At 34.0% G+C, this 19,736-nt stretch overlaps 3 protein-coding genes and 1 long non-coding RNA gene across 10 annotated transcripts; 1 reads left to right on the top strand and 3 right to left on the bottom strand.

The window, feature by feature from the left end:
- Positions 1–5,144: 5,144 nt before the first annotated feature.
- Positions 5,145–7,131, bottom strand: LOC7458003 (uncharacterized). 4 transcript variants are annotated; one of them, XM_024584835.2, is made up of 6 exons: positions 6,827–7,131; positions 6,625–6,729; positions 6,199–6,517; positions 5,959–6,073; positions 5,646–5,816; positions 5,145–5,359 (listed from the first exon to the last, which is right to left on the bottom strand). In XM_024584835.2, the coding sequence occupies exons 1-6, from the start codon at positions 6,926–6,928 to the stop codon at positions 5,323–5,325; spliced, it is 849 nt and encodes a 282-aa protein (XP_024440603.2). In that variant the 5' UTR covers positions 6,929–7,131; the 3' UTR covers positions 5,145–5,322. The 4 variants fall into 4 exon arrangements, with proteins under 4 accessions (XP_024440603.2, XP_024440604.2, XP_002320406.4 ...); XM_024584836.2 differs by having other exon boundaries at positions 6,199–6,514; positions 6,827–7,130; XM_002320370.4 differs by having other exon boundaries at positions 6,199–6,469; positions 6,827–7,112.
- A 985-nt stretch (positions 7,132–8,116) lies between these two features.
- On the top strand, positions 8,117–10,888 carry LOC7466291 (heat stress transcription factor A-4b). Of its 2 annotated transcripts, XM_024585694.2 has the most exons (3): positions 8,858–9,006; positions 9,336–9,534; positions 9,632–10,888. In XM_024585694.2, the coding sequence occupies exons 2-3, from the start codon at positions 9,505–9,507 to the stop codon at positions 10,742–10,744; spliced, it is 1,143 nt and encodes a 380-aa protein (XP_024441462.1). In that variant the 5' UTR covers positions 8,858–9,006; positions 9,336–9,504; the 3' UTR covers positions 10,745–10,888. The 2 variants fall into 2 exon arrangements, with proteins under 2 accessions (XP_002321069.1, XP_024441462.1); XM_002321033.4 differs by lacking the exon at positions 9,336–9,534 and having other exon boundaries at positions 8,117–9,006.
- Positions 10,889–13,205: 2,317 nt separating this feature from the next.
- On the bottom strand, positions 13,206–16,599 carry LOC7458002 (uncharacterized). Of its 3 annotated transcripts, none has more exons than XM_002320368.4 (4): positions 16,313–16,597; positions 15,567–15,836; positions 14,260–14,331; positions 13,206–13,450 (listed from the first exon to the last, which is right to left on the bottom strand). In XM_002320368.4, exons 1-3 carry the CDS (start codon positions 16,503–16,505, stop codon positions 14,276–14,278), a joined length of 519 nt encoding a protein of 172 aa, XP_002320404.2. In that variant the 5' UTR covers positions 16,506–16,597; the 3' UTR covers positions 13,206–13,450; positions 14,260–14,275. The 3 variants fall into 3 exon arrangements, with proteins under 3 accessions (XP_002320404.2, XP_024440186.1, XP_052303222.1); XM_024584418.2 differs by lacking the exon at positions 13,206–13,450 and adding an exon at positions 13,844–13,979 and having other exon boundaries at positions 16,313–16,598; XM_052447262.1 differs by lacking the exon at positions 13,206–13,450 and having other exon boundaries at positions 13,988–14,331; positions 16,313–16,599.
- A 1,279-nt stretch (positions 16,600–17,878) lies between these two features.
- Positions 17,879–18,858, bottom strand: LOC112323980 (uncharacterized). The gene is made up of 2 exons (XR_002977492.2): positions 18,466–18,858; positions 17,879–18,274 (listed from the first exon to the last, which is right to left on the bottom strand). It is a non-coding gene; the product is annotated as an uncharacterized LOC112323980 (long non-coding RNA).
- Positions 18,859–19,736: the final 878 nt, after the last annotated feature.

Here is a 19,736-nt window from a genome sequence, read left to right as displayed (position 1 = left end):
AAACCCTGGGACGTAGAGCTCTGATCGAGTTGCTGAACCGTTGCTTCTCCTCCTTGGATGGCGATGATTGAATAGTGGGTCTCTTTCTCATAATTTCGATTGGCTTGCTCTGGGAAATCATGAACTGCTTGCTGCTGCCTTTTTTCCAACATTACTACAGAGGATATCCCAACAGCTATATATACTTGGAAGGTTAATGAAGTGGATGTGTCTCGGATTAGGGACATGATGCCGATAATGACTTCAACTTTATCTCTTTACTTCGAAGATTAAGGTTTCGCAATAGGAGTCCATGCACTACACAACAATCTATGTCTCGTATATGTCTTCTCTTATCTCTATCTGAAATACTGGAACCTATGCTAAAAAATGCTCAAGTTTGTTGTTATATGGTTGGAAGGTCTCAGGACTTGGACCAACTTCTGGGATTGCTTGTAGGAGCAAAATTAATATAGATCATCAAAGGGATAAGAAGATGAGAATTGCATTGAGTTAGAAGAGCACCAAGGACACGCATCTAACTAATCCTCAATTAAAAAGTGCTTTGAAGGAATACAAAGTTGGTCAAAGGAGACAGGAATCATGTGTGTCGAAGGATGTTTGAACTTTGAATCACGCAGCCTCGCGAGTATATGCTATAGATTTAGAAGTAGCACTAGCAATTTAACTGTATTTCCCTGCGGGTAGTAAATTTTTTGAAAATCTGGTAACATCCTTCTCCAACAACATAATAATTTTTGACTTTAAGATAAATAAATATTTTTACTGTTAAAAAGTTGATACAAAGTCAAGAAAATTCTTAGTTAAAACTTCTATATTTTGTTGATTTTAGAGATAAAATAATATTTTTATTGTAGCTCAAGACACATTTTACTATGGATTGGACTACAGTAAAACACCCATACCTTTTAGTTTTTTTAGGCAATATAAACTCTATCCCATCAATCCTTTATTTTATTTTATTTATTACCTTATTTAGGCACTATGTTTAGGATAAATTGGGAAATAGCATCGTAAACATAAAAAAACTAATGGAGTAACACCGTTTAAAAAAGATTTGGTGAAACATCACACTTTCACCTCATCGTGGTTCAAAAGCAAGACATTTATTAAATGTTGCTATTCCTAAGTGTGGGAAGATAGTTTTCACACTTCAGAATAGCGACATTTAGTAAATGATGCGATTCTGAAGCGCGACAAGGTGAAAGTGTGCTATCTTCTGGCTCAACCGGTCTACTGGTTCATAATGTTAGTGAAACCAGTCGACCAGTTTCGAAAATAACAAGGAAAATCTCAAAACTGTCAAAATCGGGGGGCCTCAACGAGATTTCTGATATCTAAATATTTGGCGGTCCGCGTAGTGACACAATAGCTAATATAGGGAAAACAACATCTGAAAACTCCTGTAAAAATTTAAGAGCTATCCAATGGTTGGATCAAAAGTGATGACCCTTTTGATCAGTTATTCTAGTCTAGCACGACCAGACCTCTTCTTGGGCCTAGACCTGTTTCACTAGTCCATAAATACATCTGCTAGGTTATTCACGTAATCTGTTTGGGGCAGATCCTCATTTAGTTATGGCAGAACCACATTTGACTACTCAGAATCACTTGTTATCACAAACTTGACTACATCATTGACATTAAAAAACATAGGACAACTATTGTGTGAATATTGTTGAGCCGGCCAATTGGTGAGCAGACTGGTTGAGCCAGATGATTGGACTTTCACCTTGTCGCGCTTCTGAAGCACGACAAAGTGAAAATGTGTTATTTCGTTAAATTTTTTTGAAACGATGTTATTTCGCTAATTTTTTAGCTTTACTATGCCTTGAGCCTTGTCTCAGTCTAACTCATAGATCTCTTCAATTTAACTCACCCAATTATTATAAAAAAAAAACTAAGCCTTCTCAATCTTTTAGTATCGACTGTGAGGGGAAGCATTGTTTATTCAAACAATGTTTTCTTTTCTTTTGGTCGTTGTGATTTTTTACTCTTTGGTCCCTCAATTGCTTTTTTTTTAGTCCTTTAAAATTGTTTTAATTTGTGATTGGTCTTGGTGATTTATTTTTCATGCATGTTATGGTGATCTCGAGGTGTCGAGGAAATGTTCCATTGCTTAGTTAATTCTCGGTTTGGTGAAACAAAATTCAATTTCATTAACTTGAAATAATTAGAGCTTTGAGAACTGAATTTGAAGTTTAAAGAAATGCTCAATTCCTTCTTTTTTTGCCAACATCAAGGACTGATTTGCACAATCAGAGAGAAGTTCATGTCCCTTTTTAATTTTAACCCCTCAATTATTTTTTTCAAATTTGATCCCTTCACATTGCCTTTATTTGGTATTTGACTTTGAAATTTGTTTTTGGTTGCCTTGATACAAGAATCTTGCAATATCGAGGGAAATTTCTAGTGCTCGGCTGATACTTAGTTTTGCAAAATAAAATAAAATCCGGATGATTTAGAATAATTAAGTTTTAAGTGATCAAAATCGAAACTAAAACAAATATAAGGACTGTATAAAGGGGCAAGGTAAAACACCCTACAACAAGTGGGGGAAGCTCGTCGCATTCTAGCGACATATATGACTTTTCCTAGTGGCCAAACATCAACTTTCATGATGGTGTTAGAAGCGATATGTCATGCTCTTTCAGGTGGTTCGAGGCGAAGGCGCAATGATGAGGCTCTGATGACCTTTTTTCCTTCTCCTCTCTTTTTTTTCTCTCCTCTTATCATGATTCATGTTGGCATGCAAAAATTAAAGATGTCTTGTCATTTTATTTATTGTATCAAATTTGGTTCTCGTTCTTTTTATTACTATTTGTTTTATTTTGAATTTATTTTGAATTGATTTTTTTTAAAATTTCTTCCCTCAATATTTGGTTTCATTTAATTTTTATATCAAATTTGGTTCTTATTCTTTTGGTTGCTACTTTTTTTTAATTCTTTTTTTAATTGATTATTTTTCAATTTTATCCCTCAACATTTGACTTCATTTTATTTTTATATCAAATTTGGTCCTCATTTTTATAATTGCTATTTCTTTTGTTTTAGATGATTTTTTGATTGATTTTTTTTTTCAATTTTATCATTTAGTATTTAGTTGATTGAGAATTTAGCTACGTGATTGGGAATTTCAATTTTCTTTCTATGGGGTTAGTTTCGGCCTCATGACCCGAGTCGTGGGTTTTGAAGATTAACCCAAGTTGACTTTGATTCCTTTTAGATTCTTTTTTTAAATTGATTTCTTATTCAATTTCATCCTTTAATATTAGTTTGGTTGATGATTGACCTTCATGATTTTTTTCAAATTTTTTTCTATCGGGTTATCTTAATCTCATGTCACTGGTTAAGGGTTTGACAGGTTAACCTAGGTTGACTCGGTTTTTTTTTTTCATTGCTTTTTTTTTTAGTTTCGTCATTCAACATTAGATTGTTTAAGAATTGAGCTTCGTAGTTTTTTCAATTTTCTTTCTACGAGTTTATCCTAGTCTTACGATCAAGTCCTGAAATTTCTTTTCAATTTGTTTTATACGGGTTATCACGTTCTAATTTAATTTTTATTTTATTATCAAATAAGATTATGAAGACTTTGAAGAATATTGGAAGGATATTTTTTCATAATATTGATACACATTTATTTTTTAATTTAATTATTATTAGTTTTTTTTATTTTAGTTTGGTTTATTTACTATTGTTGCCTTTGTTTAATAATAGTATTAAATTAATCTAATTTATTAAACTCAATCACATCAACAATCTAAGTCTTGAATTTATCTTACTTCTTTAAAAACATTATCATTATATAAATATTTCTTTTTGTGTTTGGGGAAATTTATCATTCTCGTGATATAGCACGTGAGCAGCCAATGTAGTCCTAATGTAATCCATGACGTGTCAAATTTGACTCTAAATATCAATTAAGTGTCAACGTCTTATCTTTTTTTTTTAAAATAAAAAAAGAAGAAAAAAAAATGATTCCATACAATCTGTAAAAAACATAATATATTATTCTTTGAGTTTCAATTTATACATATGACAAAGAATTCTAAAACGTCTAAAGTCAAACAAAACAGCTAAATGCATGATCACCGGGCTCCTTCTATGCCCTACCTTTGAAAAGAAATCAAAGCAACCATTTTTAATTTGCATGATTGGATCGACGGTCATCATCATATCTAATATAATCTAATTAGTTTTGCTTTTTCTTTTCTTTTCTTTTATCAATAATTTTTTTATTTTTTTCAAAAATCAAACGGTTAACTAGCATGGATGGAAGTACTGCATTATAAGCATTGCATGGACTCGATCAAAACAATTTAGAAAGTACATGGGTGAATGCCGGTGAAGCCCTTCAACTGTTTTGGGAAAATGTCGCCCGGAAAATTCTGTGACTGTTTCTAGAAAAGCTACATGCAAGCCACCGTATTTCTGTAATTGTGTTTTTGTTTTAAATTAAAAAAAATTAGTATTTTTGAATTATTTTGATGTTTCAAAAATAAAATTTAAAAAATAATAAAAAAATATTATTTTAATATATTTTCAAGTAAAAATCATTTTAAAAAACGATTATTCCTACAACGTCAAACACTATCTAAATATTGCATAATATATATAGATTGAACTAGTAACTGATTGATTAAATAGCTATTGGGTTGAAATGGTTTTTTGACATAGTATCAGAGCCTTGATGACCAAGCAGTCACGAGTTCGAATCTCACCATCCCCATTATTTGATAAAAATCAAGCACAAGGTAATGTGGGCCTGTGCAAGTTTCAAGCCCAAAGGGCTTTCACTTGAAGGGGTGTGTTAGAGAATAATATAAATCATATCTTTGGACATCACCTAACAGTTTAAGCTATTGGGTTGAGATGATTCTTTAACAAATATAAAGAAGATTTGACGAGGTCAATTCCATGTATTTTTTAAAAAGAATTAATATTTAAATTTAAAAAAATCTTTATTCAAAACAATATTAATTTTTTTCTCTCTCTAAAATAATATCTAGAAGAAAACGTTGTTTTGAGATTTATCTAGCTAGCCAACTAGAAATCCCAGCCTTGGAAGGGTCATATCTTGAGCCAAGTCTAATAATAATAACGTATGCAAGAGTAGAACATTCTGTAAAATTTGCGGCATGAAATACTCAGAATTTCTAGAAATATAAAATATATACGAGTCAATCACAGTATTAATAATTATTAATTTATCGTAATTAAATGTTTTTTTATAAGCTTATTGTAAATATATAACCAATTTAATTATACTTTGATAGGGTACATTGCAATGTGCTTCTTGCTCATGAATTCCCCAGCTGATTCTCACATTTTTGGAACAGTTACTTGCAATAATCCGTTACTGCGCCATGAAAACACATTCAAGTCAGTATTATACAAATTAATTCATGCATGATAAGACATTAAAATGCACCTTAAATTCTAGATTTACAAGTTTCAAATCCTTTCTTCTCCTACGAGGATTGAACTCTACTTTTTCATCAGCTTGAAAAACGAACAGATGCCAAGATTGTATTCTGAGAAATAAGCAATTGCTACCAACAGATTCATAGAGAAACACTACCAGAACAAATGAATGTGTACGCTCTCATTAATCATGCAATGAAACAAGTTAAGCCATAACTTACAGAAACTCAGCTGAGACAGAGTCCTTGTTCCCATCGAGGGGAAGTTGCCACACAATCTCGTATGGCCCTTCTACAATCTCCCTCTTGTGATATCTTAAGATGGAGTCACTTGAGCAACCCCCAGATGCCATTTTACAGCACTGAGTAGAGCCTTTGCCCGATACTTTCAAGCTGCAAGAGAAAAAATACCAGAAAATCTTACCAGGTCAAATGGTGGATACCAATTTAACAACTGATTGCCCTGCGAGGGAATTTAGTGACTAAAGCAGGATGAGATGAGATTTAGGAATGCGAAGCAAATCCCATCACTTACTTTTGGCCATGAATCTCCACTCTAATGTCACTGACGTTAACACCTGGAATCTCTAATTTCAAGACATAATTAACTCCAGATTCTACAACATCCATCTTTGGTGACCTCTCAATTCCTGCAGGACATGTGTGTGTGTGTGTGTGTAATGAGAATCCATGCTACAAGATAATATTTAACATCAAGATTCCGAAGAATATATAGTGTAGTTGTGATATGGATGCTTGAAATGGAACTACTGACCATTAGATTCAGAAGAATATATTTTCTTCTCAAACTGAAGCTGCCCGTTCCTGTTTATTGTGCGTCTATTTGGCCTGGCAAACTTGGGAAGGGCAGACATGGTTGATTGGCAATATTTAGCAGGAGTTAGGGTTGGTTCAACGTTTGGCAAGTTCGGCTTCATCTTGGTAGGTCTGGAAAACAATGGTGCTTCATCTTTTATAAGTTCAGCATTACAAGACCATTCTGTTTCAGAAGAAGCAGAGGATTGGAGACCCTTTTCGGAGCTACCCTGCTGGCATGCACAGTTAGATTTTAGAAACACAAGTGAGCTACCCTGCTAGCTGCAGAAAATCAGCAATTTGAGCAACAGCTTATTGGGAAAAATCAGCTCATCATTAAACAGAGAAAAGAAACATAAAAAAATAGATTAGATTAAACTATCACCTGTTGAATTCTCATGAAGCAAGCTTGAGAAGCTGACCCCTGACGTGCAAAATACATTCTATTATCGCACCTTCGGATGACAGAATTCAAACTGCCACTGCAGTTCTGATCAGACAAGAAAACAAAGACAGAATGAATCATACTAGTAATCAGTATAGTAAAATACAAATGCTTCAGAAAGCTGTTTGCTTAAATTAATCACCAAAGGGAGGAGGTGAGCAGGGGAGGATATATCATCGGAAATGGTGGGTGCAAAATGGGCAACAATCATGTTCATTCTCCGTCTCACTGCCTCGCTATCCATTTCTCAATATCTTGTTTAGAAGATACAGTCTGTGAATTCTGGTATAGGAGCGTAGATTTTTTCATTTCTCTTGGAGGATTATATAGCGGGAACAAGATATCTTCAATATCTGTTTGCCACAGGGGTTTAAGTGGCCATTAAATATCCATCTGGTTCTCCTCGAGGCCAGTCATAGTTGGGGATCTAGAAATTACAGATACTTGTCAAAGCAGTCCCTCATCAAAGAAATTTCTCAATCCAGCCCCTGTACTTCAGGTCAGCTTGTATTGGTACCTTACATCCATTCGTTAAGTGTACATGTGGCGAACTCTCATTGGTCGTGTTCTAGTGATGATCGTCTCGAAGATCTCTCAGGGATGACCATTTGTGATGGAGATTCATCTTGTCCAGAGAGAGAGTGACGGAAAGAGTCACAGCAGAGAAGAAATATCTGTTTCTTTAAGCGATTTTTCTATTCAATTTGAATTGATTAAGTTGATTTTTGTTTCTTTTGAAACTTAATTTGACTTTTGGTACACGAAGCACTCATCCAAAAATCTTGAAGTGCTCCGGTGCTTCAATATTGTGCGGTGTTAGTTGTTTTTTATATAAATATATTAAAATAATATATTTTTAATATTAACATATCAAAATAATTTAAAAATATTAAAATTTTAGTTTTAAATTAAAAAATCCTATTTTTTTTTAGAAACAACGTTTGTGTGCCTCAAAAAAACAAACAAGATAATAGAAAAAAATACACAATAGAAGAGAGATAAAAAAAACATTTTTAATTTTAAATAAAAATATTTTTGTGATTTAATTTGAATTAAAAAAATAGAATAATTTTTTTTAACCATTAGAACAAACTCTAGAGATAGACTAGAATCTTATTAAAATAGCATAGATTTATAGTTTTTTGACAAATCTTAGCTGACGTATCACTTATTCACGAAAGAAAACAATTTAAGGCAAATTCAAAGAAGAAGAATCAACGAAAAGTCTTAACAAACAAGCCCAAAAGATGGAAGCAGGGGTCGTATGCGGTGGAGAACCATGAGGAGTTTGTGGAAGTCTTTGAAAGGAAAATAAATAAGAGAATCACGGTGGATTAGCTTTGGACATGTTGACTTGTCCCATAGAAAATGCATTATTAACGAGAGAAAAGAAAGATAATTTGACTGGTCCTGCCTCCTGCTTGTTGAAACTTTCAAAGTTGAAGAAAAAGTAGATGGCGGCAGTCAAAGCTCACTTCTCTCTTTCTTTATGGACAAGATTTTCTTCTTGGTTCCATGGGGTGAGATGGCAGCACAAAATATGTAGTTGTTGTGTGTGTGTATATATACAAGAAATGGGCAGGCAAAATATACTTGAAAAACCAGGAGGAGAATACATACCGTAAATTAATTCTGGGTTTTCTTGATATTGGCAAGAAGCGTCTGGCAGCTTCTTCCCGTGTGCAAAAAACTTGCTTCTTTCTTTTTCTTTTTGCCTTAAGTTTGAACTTTGAGGGCATTTGGTGTTAGAAAGGTCAAAACTTGCTGCTGCTTCTTTTTCTCTTCTCTTGCTTAGTCTCCAAGTTCCGCAATTTCATTGGTTGCCACAAAAAACAGCTCATATTCTCATCGGCCATTCCTTGCTAGTTTTCAATATCACAACTCAAATTCTTGAGCCCTGCAATATCGATCTCCAGATTTCATAATCTGTTGTGGGTTTCTTCTCTCTTTGTCTAAATTTGTCAGATCTTCTTGGGCGGCAGCATATGGATGTCAAGTTCCTGTAGAACTTGCTTGTCGATCTTGTGTCTTATTTGGGATTTCTAGATGGTTTTTATTGATTGAATTTTGGGGATAAGTGAATAGAATAAGAAGAAAATAGTTATGGATGGTTCACAGAGTAACAGTTCAAATGCACCACCGCCTTTTCTAACCAAAACATATGACATGGTGGATGATCCCTTGACTAACTCGGTGGTGTCATGGAGCCACAGTGGTTGCAGTTTTGTGGTGTGGAATCCACCTGAATTTGCTCAGGATTTGCTTCCCAAGTACTTCAAGCACAATAACTTCTCCAGTTTTGTCAGGCAGCTTAATACTTATGTAAGTTGATTAGTCTATTGTTAATTTCTTCACTTTGGACATGATTTTATCTTATTAGTACACAATTTAATGTCTCTAGAGTTGTTTTGTCTTCTTCTTTTCATGGATTTTGGAATTTTGTTATATCTATGCTAATCAATAATAATCCTTAATCTGGAAAAACTTTTTTTTGTTGTTGCCCTTTTCTCCCTTCTCTTGTGTCTGTGTGCAAGCTGAATGGTACTTCTTTAGTTATAATGATTCTTGTTCGTTCCCATCAACACTTGTTGACATCTTCAGGATTTTATAAATCTAAATCATGTTTATTCATATATCCATTTCTGCTATAGAATAATTTGTGAGTATGCGGTGGTTTAATTTACACTTCAAATCAGAAGTAGCCTTGACACAAACTCAGGAGTGCACGAAAATAACTTTGGAGTGAGTCTTTGAGACATGGTTTCTTTGTCATTTAATTTCTCCTTTCCTTCTAGTTATTGTGCCTGATTTGAATTAGTCATGCTAGCACACCATTCTGTGCTTAATCGAGTATGGGTATCCATTCGCTCTGCAATTTGAACATTTTTACATTTTTCTGGTGAATTCTTTTCGTTACTAAACTCAAGCTTGCAATCTGTGGTTTCAGGGATTTAGGAAGATTGATCCTGATCAGTGGGAGTTTGGTAACGAAGAATTTATAAGAGGGCAGAGACATATTCTAAAGAATATTCACCGGCGGAAGCCAGTTCATAGCCATTCCATGCAGAATCATGGGATTATCTCTCCGCTTGCTGAAACAGAAAAACAGGAATATGAGAAGGAAATTAACCGACTGAAACATGATAAGAACGAACTTGAGTTGGAGCTACAGAGAAACGAGGCAGAGAAGCAGGGATTTGAATTTCAAATCGTCTCACTGGGTGAGCGCTTACAGAGTATGGAATGCAGACAGAAGCAGTTGATGTCCTTCCTGGGTCAGCTAATGCGAAAACCAGAGTTTGCCTCTCTTCTCATGCAGCAGTCTGAATATCATAACAAAAAGAGAAAGCTACTGAAACTTGATTACTTCCAGGGCGATTACAAAGAGGAGAATGAGAATTTGTGTTCTCCAATTGCAAACCTGGATGGATTGCCTGCTCCAATGCTGCATCCGGAGTCGGTTGAGAAGTTGGATTCATCATTAAAATTCTTGGAAGATTTTCTCTATGCTGTTGGTGAAAGTTTTAGTGAAGAAGTGTGCCATGTTGGTGTCAGATCACAACCTTCAATGGTCATTGTTAGAGAATTAAGTTCATCCTCTGCAGATGGCGAGCCTTGGTCTCCAAGATCATTTCCATCTTCACCACATTCGAGGGATATTCGTTCATCACCTGAGCTGGCTAGATGTATCAATAATGTTGTCAGACAAACAACTCCAAGTTATCTCGGTGATGATACGATGCCTGAATCTTCACAGTTACAGGCAAATTGCAAGCATTCTAGAGCTCCAGCATCTGAAGTCATAAAAGCACCAGCATTAGAGATGAAAAGTCCTACTGTGGTGAATGGAGCAAATGATCTTTTCTGGCAACACTTCCTGACTGAGGCCCCCGGTCCGCATGATGGACAAGAATCTGAAGGTCGAACAGAAAGAAGGATTACAGATGACATAAGAAGCAATACCAAGCCGGACAGTCACGAGAGATCTTGGTGGAATACGAACTACATAGATAATCTTGCAAAAAATATGGGACACATTGCGACAGCTGAAAGATCATGATGGTAGTAGATTCCTTGGTCCCTTCGCGTCTCATGTCTTTACTGAATGTAAATTACTAACAGAAGAGGTAAATTATTTTTGGTTGTATAGGTCATAATGTCAGATTTTCCGATTTTTTATCCATCCCACATCAGCCTTGAATAATCTCAGGTGTGCGTTAAAACAGCTTAAAAAGACATCAGCATATTTTGAGCACAAATACAAGAAATTGCAAATATTCAATATCTACATCAATCAGAAATAATGAATGGAGTGAAATGGAGTATAGAAAATAGCGTTCAAAAAATCTGCATTCAATTGTCTATAATTTCTCCAGAGACCAATCAGTTGGTTGTGAGTCTGTGACATTAGCTTTGTTTATATAGATATATTTAACTTATTAATAAAGATTTAATTATTTTTAATATTTAATAAATATTTTATTAATGAATCTAGAGAAGATAAAATTCTTAGAAAAAAAATATTCTGCATAGAAAATTATAAACTATAATTGTGGTTCGTATAAATTACCATTAGAAATTTCTCATTCTTAAAAATGTTTAAGAGATTTTTCATTAGTAGTTTGTGTAGATTATCATTAGAGATCGGACACTTAAATGGTTTGTGATTTGTGATAACAAGCTTTGAAGAAAATATTCAAAGATAACATTTGATCTCCGGGTAATCTTCGTATAAATTTTAAACAATTTTAAATATGTCTAAGATAATTCTTGGAACTTCTAAAAAAAAAAAATTAAATTTATAGTTTATGTTGGATGTATGTGTTTTGGGAACCAACAAGATGATATTCCTGTATTTTCAGAAATAAATCCAAGCATCTCTGTGTTGAAGAGTAGTTAATGGTATGGAAGGTGTAGTTGCAGGAAATCATGGGAAAAGAAGCCTTCTTGGACTTCTTGAAACCCCCTTCCTTCTTATCACCCTCTGCTGCCTTTTCCCTGTCCTTCCTCTCCATCTTCTTTAGAGCTGTCATGTAGGCCTTGAGAGTAGTTGCAAAAGAAGCTTGAAAGCGCTGGTGTTAGGAAGAATAAACAAATACACAGATAAGAACCTGAAAACTACAGGGGAAATAAAAAATTCTACAGATAATCAAGCCCTGATAGGCTAACCCTAAGAGCGTACAAAGTTGATGTAAATGATGAAAGCCGAGATGGGAAGAATTTCTAAATTTCACATCCACAAAAAATTCTTGTTCTTTATCTCGTTTTCTGTGACAGTAGAGCTGAAAATAAAATTAAAGTATTTATCTCGTTTTCTGCAACAGTTATCGCTGTTGCCATCGTCATAGAAAATATAATTCAAGGCCAAAGAATAAACCAATAAAATAATTCTGTGACGCATCGCAGTACCTAATGCAAAACCATTCATATCCTCAAATATTATCCTATCAAAAGCATGATCCACCAATCACTGTAAATCTGAAAGGGTATAACCTGACCTGAATTCACAAGCCCTTTTCTTCAAGGATATTTTTTTTAAAAAAGGTAAAATATTACAGCCACCTTCCTGCCTGGATTTGCAATCCCTTTTCTCTGGTATATTTTTACAGAGAGGGGAAATTTTACAAGTACCTTCCTCGCTATAGAATGCGAAGGCCTTCCATAATAGTTTAGAAACAATAGCCTGTGCCAGAGCATGTTCGCTCCTATGGCCAAGCTGTTGAAGAACGTATGTAAGCGTTCCTCGCCCCCTGATCATGCATTCTGATGGGTATTTAACTTGACAATAATTGTGCAACAAATTCCGGATTGAAGTCTAGGAAGAAGCAATGAAAAGTGGGATTTTTGCATACACAAGCTTAATTTATCTTCAAACTACATGATCTAAAATTGTTTTCAGTATATTTCCCCAGTCAATAGGATCATTCCAACTCGCAAACCATAAGTGATTACCACAGATGACAAAGATTGGTATAACACAAATTGGTTCTTTCAATTTGCAGAAAGGGTAATTCGAATCTATGGGATTGAAGACCAAACTTGTGAAAACACAAATTGGTTCTTCTTCCAATTCGATTTTTTTCTCGTTTTTCCTTCCACATGATAATTATCCCATAAAAATTGTTGAAGACCAAAAGAACAATACTTTAAACCTCTTACATTACAAGTGTTTGCTGGAATATCAATCACGTAAAAGAAAATTGTCTTTTTATATCAGAGAAGGTTAGATAAGTCTTCCATTTATTTTTATATCATGTTATGAATGTATGAAACTATCTCAAGTATTATAGCTTTGATAGTATTATAGTTATAAGCAATGCTCCATGTTATCAGCAATTTTTAGTCTCAGAGAGTGTTCAGCTGTTGAGCTGAATTCTAGCCTGACATGAAAGCAATCAGGAAGCGGATAGAAGATCTCATCACCTGGGACTACCTTAAAGGAGTCAATACAGACCTTCGCACCATCACGCATGTAGCTTAGTTTAATCTGTTGTGTCGTGAACTCAATGACTAACAAGGTGTGATAAATGATCTCTAGCAATTAAAATTGTTCAAGAAAGCAAAAGCAAAGAAAGTGTTTCTTCTATACGCAAATCTTGTATACGTTAATCTGTTATGCTTACAGCATAAAATACATAACGATCATTAGTTCTGATCTAATTAGAGAAAGACATTTCTTCCAGACAGCATTAGCACCCAGCATTTTCAGAGTTGGATTTGACATCCTGCATTGCTTCAAGTTGCAAGTAGCAGCAGCTGCATTTCACTGTAAAAAACAGGAAGAACAATGGATAAAGCATCTAACTTATTGGGGGTGCCCTTTTTTCATTATTATTTTTATTGATTAACTGATACGGACTGTTATGTGACAAACTGGTAACAGGATGTTGAAGGGATATGCTTTGTTAATATAATAAATAAATAAATAAATGAGACCAATTGGATGATTGTGCACCAAGTCTCTGATCTTAAGTCCATATTTAGGGCTGCGTTTACAACGAAATTTCAACGATTTTTCCAATTGTTTTTAATTCTAAATATATTAATATTAAAAATAAAAAATATATTATTTTAATATATTTTTAAATAAAAATACACTTTGAAAACAAACTCAAACACAGCTGTTTTGAGGATAAGCGCCCCCCCCCCCCCCCTTTCATTTTGAAATGGGATCTCAGCTCTACCCAATCCAGCAAGCCCTCGCCTTTTTTTACCACCTGATCTTAGCAAAAACAGGAAAAGGTATATTTGATACTGTGATTCCAAATGCCACGTGTTGCCAAAATTCCAATGTTCTGCATAATTGTAATTTCAAATACAAACTGATCATTATTTTCTTCGTTCGTGTGCTTTGAGAATTAATAAGAACTAGTATGATACATTTGGTAGAACATCATGAAAATGCAATATCATGGAAAATAGAAGGGAAATGATGATCTTACCTCCCCCATGCATCATGTTACATAATAGCCCAAATTAATTTAAAGCATGGGAAGTAATTTGGTTGTTTCCATCAAACAAACTTTTCCATCATAACTAAGAGCTATAATTGTGCCAGGGACATGAACAACCTACCACAACTGGAAGAGTTTCAAGAGCACATTGCCTTTTCCACTTGTTCCTGCAATTCGCCACTCTTATATGCCTCTGCAAAATTGACACATTCACTTCCAAAATGAACACAACCCAAATGTTAAAGATGGACAATAACCGATGCAAAGAAATTTCGTTTAGTTGGATCAAGTAGACAAACTATGCCTTTCATATCAGAAACTTGATAAGAATAAACAAAAGTTAACAACAAATTTCCTGTAATCAGCTTGACTTCCAAGAGGTTTTCTCTATGATGTGTGAGGTCAGTTTGTCAATTGAGCGCTTGGTTAAGGCACCAGAGGCACATGCAAAGGGCAATAATTTTTGTTTTCGTTCATGTGTTCAGATACATCATACTAGGTCTGGACAACAACTCCATGATTTCTGTTTTGAATGTGTACACTCTCAAATCCGGTACATAAAACCAATGAAGAGACAAGAATTCCAGTGCTCAAAAAGAATTATAAGCTCTCTATGATTGCTTTTTACCAATTTCCTGGTTAAAAGTTTGTTCTAGTTGTACCAAGAGAAGCATGAATGACATTTCTGCCACAAAAGAACTATGATAGTTAATCTTTCAAAACAGACAATAAAACTGCCAGTTCAAAGCATGTAGCAAGCCAACATAAACTTTTCATTTTCCTGTTGCATTGTTTTACTGAAGTTGGTAGAAATTTGAAAATACAAGAATAAACAGTGATATGGCACCTGCAAAGAACAGAGAGAGAGTTGAAAGAAAGAGGATTCAAAACACAAGTGGTAGTGCGATAAGCACTCAGAACTTGCAATATCCTAAAATTAATCCTAAATCAATGGGATATTTTAGAGAGAGTTGAATTGGTGGGTTGTGGTTGTCAACAACGCTCACCAAGGCTCCAACCTCAGCCATGTAAAAATGCCATTATGTCAACATATCCCACTTGTCATCATATTACCACTCTGGTCAACCTCAAAGTTTGAATTTCTTAACACGGGATTCTCAAGTCTGATAATATCCATTATAGTGCTTGCATATGACTTACACCATACTTAGGCAGAAATGGCACATTCTGTGCATAAATAAAGATGCCAGTGCATCAGAGGAGCTACAATGAATCAGGGAAAAGAAAAAAGAATTTTCCAACACAGATGCATTCACACATGTAAGTACGTGTGGAAATGTGTTGCGCATGCTCTTGCTATTTCTTCGCGGTCCATGCATGATGAGAGCAAACTACAGTAACATAAGACTTACAAATTAACATTCAAAGTGGTATCCATCTTAAGAACCACAGTAAAATTGAACTTACCAACAGTGATATCACAGCCACCAAAGAATTCTCCGTCTATGTAGAGTTGAGGAAACGTAGGCCAGCTAGAATAATCCTTCAGTCCTTGACGTAGCAATTCATTTTCTAGAATGTTAACTGATTCAAAAGGTACATTTAATGACTTCAATATTTGCACCACAGTTTGTGAAAATCCACATTGAGGGAAGTCCTTGGTTCCCTTCATGAAAAGCACAACTTTGTGTGATGTAACAACTTTATCCAATGTAGTCTTCAGCGCAGGAGTCAATGCTGTCAAGCACAAATTTGTCCTCAAATATTAACACTGCATCTTTCTTTTTCTTTGCGTACTTACAAAAGCTAGAACTAACGAAAAAGGGAAATTAAAAAATAAAAATAAAAACAGGAAATCCCATTATACTAATGCTGTTATCAGAACTGTGAATTAATTGTTTTCCTAAAAGCTTCTCCTTATTGAATTTTAATCAACATTATAACATAAATGTATCAATTGAGTTAACAATTGTATCTAATTAACCAAAAACAGCTCGGCACGACTGCCCATTGAAACGAGGGCCATGGGCTTGGATGGTGGCACGCAAGAAGAGAGGAAGCGAGCCATCTTCTTTGTAACTTAAAGAAACTAAGGCTATTTCAACTAGATCGATTTTTTTGCGAAATAATAAAAAGAAACCCAGCTTTTGATAACAGTAAGAAAAGAATCGTAGCAATTACAGAGAATAAGACGAGGGGGGTGTTACACATACCACAACGTATGGAGGAGGCAAGCTTATTCCGAGCAGAATTGGACTTGACTCTGAAAACCACAGAATCAGTGATGGTCAGAGCGCGAGGGAAGCAGAGGGGCCCAGGGCGAGGAGGCGCAAGGGATGATGCTGCAATTTTAGACGGAATCATCGTCGTTGGTGCTGACAGCACAAGCAATGACTGGGAACCCATCGTCGATATGCCTTTCTCCCTTGTTGGTTGTCGTCGTCGTCTCCGGACAGATTAAGAGAGAGGAATGAGAAGCCACATTTTTAAAGGGTTCACGCCTTGATGATAATCTTTTTTTAAAAACAAACTCGTCCCTGTCTATTAAATTTTTGTGATGTAGAGTGTAGACCTTGTACTCGTCATTCTATTATGAACAAGTCCTTCCATCCACGACTGTTATGATTAAATGCAATATTATTAGCTCGCATTTTATTTTCTTATATATATACATATATATATATATATATATATAACCCAATCCCATTTTTCCATTCTAAATAATTAGCAAAAATTTATAGGATGTAGTTTTTTTCACTATAGCACTATACATCAATAAATTGCTATAGTGAAACTACTATAGGATGTAGGTGTATTTGTCGTTTCACACAGTTTTTTTTTTTTAGTTTAACGTGGGTGTCCGGGTCAGCTTGCACGCACCTCGACTAATTCCACGGGCCCTGAAGTTAACGACCATGTAAGCCTCCAGTGGCCATCATATGAGCAACCACAGGGCTCGAACCTGAGACCACAGAGAGAGCAAACCTCTTGGTCCCAAGCTCTTACCACTGGGCCACCACTTAGATGGTTAGTTTCTTTTTTTTTTTAATTTACCGACTCATGGAGGATATTTTTATTTTTTTGCATAACTTTTAAGATAATTTTTTCATTAATATTTGATAATAATAATAAAATATATATTTTTCACTGTATTTTTTAATATAATTCTCTCAAAATTATTGCTCTTAAATGTCTTCCTATAGGAGTGTAAAAAAGATTAATTAAAAAAATATTTTTTAATGATATTTTTTTAATTTTTTTAATTGTAACTTGCTTTCACAATTATATTTTGCTTGTGGTTTAAAAAAGATGTTTTTATGCTAAAATAAAAAAAGAAATGAACGAATACAAAGATTAGATTTTTTTATTAAAAACATTAGTTTTTTTTTCTCTTTTGTTCAGTCAATGGGGTTTTTGCTAATATTGTTTCTTATTACTATTGTTTTTTATTTAATAAACTCTAGTGCTGGTAAAAATACCATTTTGTTATAAAAATATATATTGGTTAGAAAAAACAATCTTGACAAATAAAAACATTTCTCTTCTATAATTAAATTATACGTTATCTCTCATTCTAATGTTCTTATTATTGAATAATTGAATAAAAATTAAATTTCAAAATGAAAAGTTCTAAATTAATCCAATCGAGGTCAAAACATGAATAATGAGTTTGATGAGTTATTTTGTTTTGACTTAGATCAATATAAAATTTTATACGAATGATTTTTTTTTTTAGCAGACACCCTTCAGAAAAAGCATAGCCAGACGTGCAGGAGATCTTTGATGGCTGGCTAGGCTTAACGATGCCTAACTATGCTTTTTTCATTGCTTTTTTCTACTTAAATCTCTCAAGAGTCATTTTATCAAACACCTGATCAGCTTCTTCAAGTAACCCATGTTTACAATAAAAATCTACAACAATAGTTCATACCCAGAGAAGTAAAGAAAAGGCTCATTTTTTTAACATTCTATGCTTGGCATAGTATAGACACATGCAGAAAAGAAAGGAGCTTAATCTGTCATGCTTGGCAACATGAAGGCTTGCGAAGAAGATAGGCATAACTGCGCAGTAGTATGGTGGTAATCAAAGTCTTGCCAGAACCAGTCTCCAAAACACACAATTGTGTTCTACTTTAGCACCTTTTCCAAAGGCTACAGTTGATGACGGAAAAAACCTATCCCAACATAGAAAAACAACAAAAATCTATGAGTAGAAAACACAAGATTACATGAAGAAAAGAATAATTAGTAACCTATTTATTGTTCGAGGAAAAAAAGGCAAAAGAAAGTTCTATTTTTTCTTTCTTTTTTAAGGCATTCCTAATTAAGCAACCAAACAATGGAGAAGAAGAAATCAAGAAAACACCTAGCAAATGGGAGAGGATTAACAGGGAGCTACTGGATTGTGTTTATGTCCATGCTAACAGGCTTCATCACTGTTCAATGCAACTCAAATGGCAACTAAAAATCATTAGAAAGAAAGAAAGAAAGAAAGAACCATCTATCCAAAAACATGATCAGAATGTAAATCCAAAGAAAAGGACTAAACAATAAGTGAGGAGAGGTAAAACTTGTGCTCATGTTTGTTTCAAGTTTCAACAAGAGATTAAATAAAAGAATCTCGCGCTAAATAACTTATTCAACTACACATTCTCAGGACAGACGAGATTGGATAGAGAGACAGATAACGACGACAGAGGATGACGAGCTTGAGTACAATGAGAGACGGACGAGAGACAAAGGGAGCAGGGGGACGGGGCTGTTAGTTATTCAGGGTTAAAAGAAAATTTTGTATTTATACCTGTTTTTTTAAAATGCTAGTTAAACCGGTTTGGTTTTGATAAATCTAATCGGCTTTAAATTTTTAAAACAAAAATAAATTAATTTTTTTTGGATTTTTAATCAATTAATTCTTTTTTTTAGTTCAGTTTTTTTATTTTGTTTTCTTAATTTAATCAGTTTTTTTTTTTTAAATATTTGTTGATATTCAGCTAGAAAAATAGAAATCAACTCTCTCAACAAATGAGACCCTCTGAACATCCTCCCACAACCCACACACATGTGGTGGCATGCATGCTACACGTGTGAAACATTATTAATTAAAACACTTTTTGACACCAGAAAAATATTCTTATAGTAACTTTACAGATACGTAAGAATCACTCCTGGAATTTTTAGATAATGTTGATATTTGTCATGGGTCGACTTTTTTCTCAATTGGACAAAATTTTTACATGTTTTTTTTTATATAAAAAATCTTAATAGCAAATTGAAAAGTTTGTTCATATTTTCAAATTAAATAAATTAATAACTATTTATACATACGGGAAAAATTATAAATTATAAAATTTGATTTCTAATCAATTGAAGTTAACTAGTCAAATTCAAACTCGTAAAATGAATCATAAACTTAATTGAGTTTAATTATTTTTTTATATAATTTTTTTTAATCTAAAATAGACGTTTGTGAAATTAAAAACCAACCAAATATAAAAGCATTTGTTTGAGATCGTGATAAATAAATAAAAATATCAAATCAAAACAAATTGTGTTACCCAATCAATAATCAACAAGGTAATGGAATGGTGAAGTTGGAAAAGAAAATAAACAAGAAAAATCAATAAAAATCTAATTGTG

The sequence above is a fragment of the Populus trichocarpa genome, chromosome 14 (assembly GCF_000002775.5).
Source record: "Populus trichocarpa isolate Nisqually-1 chromosome 14, P.trichocarpa_v4.1, whole genome shotgun sequence".
Classification (NCBI taxonomy): domain Eukaryota; kingdom Viridiplantae; phylum Streptophyta; class Magnoliopsida; order Malpighiales; family Salicaceae; genus Populus; species Populus trichocarpa.
Note: the sequence above shows the minus strand (reverse complement) of the source record. Positions and strands in the feature narration are given on the sequence as shown.

Bases quoted from the DNA above. Each gene is read 5' to 3' on its own strand.
- LOC7458003 (XM_024584835.2), bottom strand. From the start codon at position 6,928: ATGGATAGCGAGGCAGTGAGACGGAGAATGAACATGATTGTTGCCCAT. The intron at 6,730-6,826 runs GTGATTAATTTA...TTGTCTGATCAG, and splicing joins CTGCTCACCTCCTCCCTTTG to AACTGCAGTGGCAGTTTGAA. The intron at 5,817-5,958 runs GTAAGTGATGGG...TTTCTCTTGCAG, and splicing joins GTGGAGATTCATGGCCAAAA to CTTGAAAGTATCGGGCAAAG.
- LOC7466291 (XM_002321033.4), top strand. From the start codon at position 8,788: ATGGATGGTTCACAGAGTAACAGTTCAAATGCACCACCGCCTTTTCTA. The intron at 9,007-9,631 runs GTAAGTTGATTA...CTGTGGTTTCAG, and splicing joins TCAGGCAGCTTAATACTTAT to GGATTTAGGAAGATTGATCC.
- LOC7458002 (XM_052447262.1), bottom strand. From the start codon at position 16,505: ATGGGTTCCCAGTCATTGCTTGTGCTGTCAGCACCAACGACGATGATT. The intron at 15,837-16,312 runs GTATGTGTAACA...TGTGCTTGACAG, and splicing joins TGCCTCCTCCATACGTTGTG to CATTGACTCCTGCGCTGAAG. The intron at 14,332-15,566 runs GTAAGTTCAATT...TCAATTTTGCAG, and splicing joins TGGCTGTGATATCACTGTTG to AGGCATATAAGAGTGGCGAA.